This window comes from Helianthus annuus, chromosome 17 (assembly GCF_002127325.2).
Source record: "Helianthus annuus cultivar XRQ/B chromosome 17, HanXRQr2.0-SUNRISE, whole genome shotgun sequence".
Classification (NCBI taxonomy): Eukaryota; Viridiplantae; Streptophyta; class Magnoliopsida; order Asterales; family Asteraceae; genus Helianthus; species Helianthus annuus.
Genome location: NC_035449.2, coordinates 4,953,442 through 4,959,380, shown reverse-complemented (window position 1 = coordinate 4,959,380; position 5,939 = coordinate 4,953,442). Strand labels below are relative to the sequence as shown.

At 38.1% G+C, this 5,939-nt stretch overlaps 1 protein-coding gene across 1 annotated transcript; it reads left to right on the top strand.

Annotated features, from left to right (window-relative positions):
* Positions 1 to 938: 938 nt before the first annotated feature.
* LOC110925650 (transcription factor MYC2) lies at positions 939 to 3,163 on the top strand. Its single transcript, XM_022169546.2, has one exon. It carries the CDS (start codon positions 1,055 to 1,057, stop codon positions 2,996 to 2,998), a length of 1,944 nt encoding a protein of 647 aa, XP_022025238.1. The 5' UTR covers positions 939 to 1,054; the 3' UTR covers positions 2,999 to 3,163.
* Positions 3,164 to 5,939: the final 2,776 nt, after the last annotated feature.

Here is a 5,939-nt window from a genome sequence, read left to right as displayed (position 1 = left end):
CAGTCTTGCAATCGTTGTAGTTTTTGACAAATTACGATTTTATCCCAGTCAAAATTACAATTTTCTCTCAGTTTAAAATTACAGTCTTGTCATCGTTGAAGCTTTTGGTAAATTACAATTTTACCCCCAGTCAAAATTAAGCTTTTCCCCTAGTTCAGAATTACAGTCTTGCCATCTTTTAGTTTTTTTAAAAACCTATGGTAGTGTTTTGTTTTAATTGGTTGACTCGATATAATTTTTATTCGTTAGTGCTCGTTCATTGGTCATTACAAATTAGAATTTTGCTCCCAGCTTACAATTACTGCTGTAGGGCTGCAAACGAAACGAACGAACACGAACAAGACCTTGGTCGTGTTCATTTGTTAAAAAATATATGTGTTCATGAACGCTTACCGAACAAGATTTTATGTTTGTGTTCGTTTGATAAGGAAATGAATTTGTTCTTGTTCGTTCGTGTTTGCTTGTTAATTTTAAGCAATGAACGAAAACGAACGTTAATTAACAGAAACGAGCAACAATTGATGTTATGAACACAAATGGAAATAAGCGAACACAAAAAAGCGTTCATGAACATAATATATAATACGCTGACACTTATTAAATCTTTTATTTATCAGAATATTTAAGCATTTAAATAAAATATAAAACTAAAAACACTAATGAATTATCGAACACAAACAAACACGTTACCGAATGTTCACGAACATAAATAAACGAACACGACCTCTATTCATGTTCGTTCATTTAACTAAACAAACCAATTTTTTCGTTCGTGTTCGTTCGTTTAATAAGCGAACAAACACAAGCAAACTTCTTGCCGAACGGTTTTACATTTAAGGTAACTTTAATCAAGAATTACTGTGTATCCAAAATACCAAATACAGGCTTGCTTGTGTGGGGTTAAAGTCGTAAAAAAACGTGTGGATAAATGACAACACACTTCTTCTAGCCTTCTTAGAAACCACATGATCCCTTCCTCCCACACCCTTCTTTAAAAACTTATTTATTATTTCCCCACGTTTCACACACTCATCTCCACCGCCCACCTACCACCATGAACCACCACTGGTCTTCCGACGACAACTCCTCCATGATGGACGCCTTCATCTCCTCCGACATGACCTCCATCTGGCCCACCCCCACCACCACCACCACCACCATCACCACCTCCTCCGCCTCCACCTCCATCATCCACGACCCCTTCAACCCCGACACCTTACAACAACGCCTCCAGACCCTCATCGACACCGCTCGTGAGCCTTGGACCTACGCCATCTTCTGGCAATCCTCCGTCATCGATTACTCACCGGTCCTCGGCTGGGGCGACGGCTACTACAAAGGCGAAACAAACAAACCCAAATCCACACCCTCAGCCACCTCCTTAGCCGAACAACAATACCGGAAAAAAGTCCTCCGAGAACTCAACTCCATGATTTCCGGCACATCAGCACCGGAAAACGACGCCGTTGACGAAGAAGTCACAGACACCGAATGGTTCTTTCTAATCTCTATGACGCAGTCGTTTGTTAACGGGTCCGGGTTACCGGGTCAAGCTGCGTTTACTAACCAGCCGGTTTGGCTTGCCGGTTCAGACCGGCTGATGTCATCTCACTGTGAACGTGCTCGTCAGGGTCAAGGGTTTGGGTTACAAACAATTGTTTGTGTTCCGTGTTCTGACGGCGTTATCGAGTTAGGGTCAACGGAGTTAATTTTTCAGAATTCAGATGTTATGAAGAAAGTTAGGGTTTCGTTCTGTTTCAATAATACTAACGGAACGGATATGATGCAGATTAATAATAATAATAATAACAATAATAATAATAATAATGTTACGGATCCGGGTGATGGTGGTGACGACCCGTCGTCTATTTGGATAACGGATCCGGTTGCTTCGTCTACAGCTCATGCTGACGTCACGCCGGTTAAGGATATTGTTGAGTCACACGTTCAGAAACAGGTTCTGTTTGAAAACCCTAATGAAAACGCTAGATCTGGTGGTGATAACGGAAATAACGGTAATACCGGATTTTTTGGTACCAGAGAGTTGAATTTCTCTGAATTCAGATCGTTTGACGGAGTTAACGGCGGGAAAAACGGGGGTTCCGGGTATAATAAGGCGGAATCTAGTAAGATTCTGAATTTCGGTGAGAGTAAACGGAGTGTTAACGATGCTCCGTTTGCGGGTAAATCGCGGTTTGTTGGAGTGGAGGAGAAGAGTAGTAAGAAGCGATCTCCGACTTCGTGTGGGAGTAACGAAGACGGGATGCTTTCGTTTGTGTCGAATGTGGTTCCGGTGTCGGGTGTTGTGAAATCGAGTGGTGTTGGGTTGACTGGGGTGGATTCGGACCATTCGGATCTTGAAGCGTCGGTGATTAAAGAGGCGGAGAGTGCTCGAGTGGTGGAGCCGGAGAAGAAACCGCGGAAAAGAGGGCGGAAACCGGCGAATGGACGAGAGGAGCCGTTGAATCACGTCGAGGCGGAGAGGCAGAGACGAGAGAAGCTAAACCAGCGGTTTTACGCGTTGCGAGCCGTCGTCCCTAACGTGTCGAAAATGGATAAAGCCTCGTTGTTAGGCGACGCGATTTTGTACATTAACGAGTTGAAATCGAAAGTGGAAAGCTCCGAAACGGAGAAGGAAGAGTTGAGAAACCAAGTTGACGCGTTGACGAAAGAATTGTCGAATAAAGACTCGCGGCATCCGTCATCGGGCGACGTGAAAACGACGACGACGGCGGCCCTCATCCCGAGAGCGGATTTGGATGTGGATGTGAAGGTAATGGGGTGGGACGCGATGGTTAGGATCCAATGTAGCAAAAAGAACCACCCTGCCGCGCGGCTAATGGGGGCGTTGATGGAACTAGAATTGGAAGTGAACCACGCGAGTGTGTCGGTTGTGAACGAGTTGATGATTCAACAAGCCACCGTGAAAATGGCCGGTCGGATGTACAGTCAAGACGAGCTCCGGTTAGCCTTAACCGGCAAATTTTCTGGTCCATGAAGAATTTGGGACAATTAGTGAAGCTTTTTAATGTAACATAGTAGTAGTATTAGTAGCACACTTAATTACTTGTGTTAATTCCTTGTATGTTCTTAGTGTAATGAGTGAATCTTATCGAACCCTTAAATAAAACAAGAGCGTTAAACCGCTCTCTTTGTTTATGTTTCTGTTCATGTTCGTGTTCATTAGTACTCGAATCGTGTTCTCCGACATGGTTTCATGTTTCTTTTGTTTTGTGAATGACAAAAACAAAAACTTGTGACTAAATGTGCACACAATCCAGGCTTACTTAATATGGGTATTGGGTAAAATCTTGTAAATAATTAAAAGTAGAGATTATTATTATAAATATAATGATGATGAACATGTCACATGAATATGCAACGCACAAAATAGATAAAAAGGTTTATATGATTGGAATTTAGGAGCATTGATTTCACGTGGTGAGATAAAGAATGGTGTGGTTTGTGAGGAGGAGGGCCGGCCCCCTGACATAAAACAAAAGTGTCACTACCAAACAAAAACCACGTTTGGTTTCATGGCACCACTAAAATAAATCTAAAAATCATTTTATTTTATCAAAACTACTTTAAAAGCCTCTTGTGTTGTGGCGGTGGCATAGAACTATGAGACCAGTGTTGCGGCGTAAAACTGTACTAAGTAGAATCGAGCGACGATCAAAGCTAGAAAAAAATTAAAACAAAAATACAAATTTTTAACATCAATTGACTCATGTGACGTAAAAAGTAGATGAAGTCAAATATATACCAATACATATTAGAAAGTCGAGGGGTGAAAAAAACTCAAGGGACCAAATGTGACTACAAAACAAAGTGCTAAATACCAACTGAACGATGACCAAATTTAAGAAAAAAACATAAAACAAATACTTCAGAATAATAGTAAACTCGTTTAACTTTTGTGTCATAACTAAAAAAGATCAAAATTTTATTACAAAAATGAAAAAAAATCTTAAATGTTTACTATGAAAAAGAAAATCACGAATAAAAAAATTACTATTCCTCATTAGGGACGGCAATTTCTGACACGGCTTGAAAAAAAAAAAAACAGGTTTTGGGTCGACTGACACGGCCCATTTAAATACGGGTGGGGTTCGGGTTGACCTGCTTATAAAACGGGTCAGGTTTCAAGTTAATATTTACAGAGAATTTAGGATTGGGAATTTAGGGGTGTTTATCGAATTAATCGAATCAATTTTTTGAATAATTTATTTTTTGCTTGAATTTGTATTTGATTCGAATTCGATTAAAAATCTGATCGATTAAAAATTCGAATCTGTTTCGAATTCATGTTCGAATTCGAACCGAATTCGGATAAATTCTAAAAAATTCGTTTTGATCCAGTAAAAGTTATATATGTATTATATATACAAATAGCAAATAAATATATACAATTTTAATTCGAATTTCGAATCGAATCAAATTTAAAATTATAAATTCATATTCGATTTACTGGACTCAAACTGAATCGAATTCGAATTCTTAATAATTGAAACGAATTCTTAATAATCGAATCAAACTAAGTCGAATTTCAAATTTTTCGAACTCGAAACGAATTCTGAACAACCCTAATTAAGATATTTTATGACCATGTTTTTCTTATATCATGAAATAAATAAATAAGTTCTTAGATACCCAACTAAATCTCTCGATCATTTCGGTATTTACTTTTATTATTTGTTTCGGCTTTTTTACTAAATAAATAAGTTTTTAGATACCCAACTAAATATCTCAATCATTTCGGTATTGTTGTTAGATTTTTATGTCGGGTACTCGGGTCAACCACTAACCTTGCAAGTTGCGAATATCAAATGGGTGCACAAGGAAAATACCGATGCTTTTCTATTTCATAAGACACACAGTACTATATTACTTTAATTTAATAAAGAAAACGACAAAAAAGAAAATTAACAGAAAATTGTAACCTAGTTTGTCGATTGAATTAAATTGACAATAAAAATAAAATCTTAAAGCCCAAATACATTGTAACCTAGTTTGTCGATTGAATTAAATTGACAATAAAAATAAAATCTTAAAGACCAAATACAAAAAAGTTTTCTTTTTAGACTAAAGTAATAAAATTGGCTTAAACTCAAGAAGCATTTTAGCATTTTACTTAAAAAATAAAATTAATCTGGATATGAAACCTGTCGCTCTGTTGGTTTACGTTCGATCCGTACTAAGAAACTAGGAATATAATACAAAACAAATAAAGAAAATGTTTGCGTATAATTCCCAAACAGCTAGCACGTTTTGTTTTCTTCTCATGTACAACTAAAAAATGCGCAATGTACTACTCTCACTCATAATGTTCAATCTTTATCACTTCATTAAAAATCAATTTTCGTCCCTGCATTCAAAGCTTACGACGTGTCTCAAGATGTTTCACGTATTAAGTCAAAAGATGTTTCACCTTTGGTTCTCACAATTCATTTAACAGTTTATAAAAACCGTTTAAGCTTTTGTAACTTGTTTCTTTTGTCGAGAAAGGGTTTCTCCATGTGACCATCGTCTTGCGATAGATGAAATATCGACTCTTTCAGAGCAAATAAACGTTAAGTGGGAGTATGAGTGAGAGTAGGAGAGAGTGAATGAATCGCATTACGTTATAGTGAAGTATTTATACACAGACAATTAGGGTTAATGTCACTATCGTGTGTGTGGCGTAGGGGTGTTCATGAACCGATCCGATCCGATCGAAGGTATGCTCATGCTCGGATTGATTTACAACCGATCCGATCCAAGCGGATCAAATTTGCAAAACCGAGCGCAAAAGTCATGCTCATGCTCGGATTGAATTTGAATCGATCGGCTCAGTTCCGCTCGGTTTTTATCAAATCCTAAAAAAAATCGAGCGGAGCTCGATTGAATGATAAGGCTTCGTTCAACAAAAACAAATTCTAACTTAATTAAAACATGTC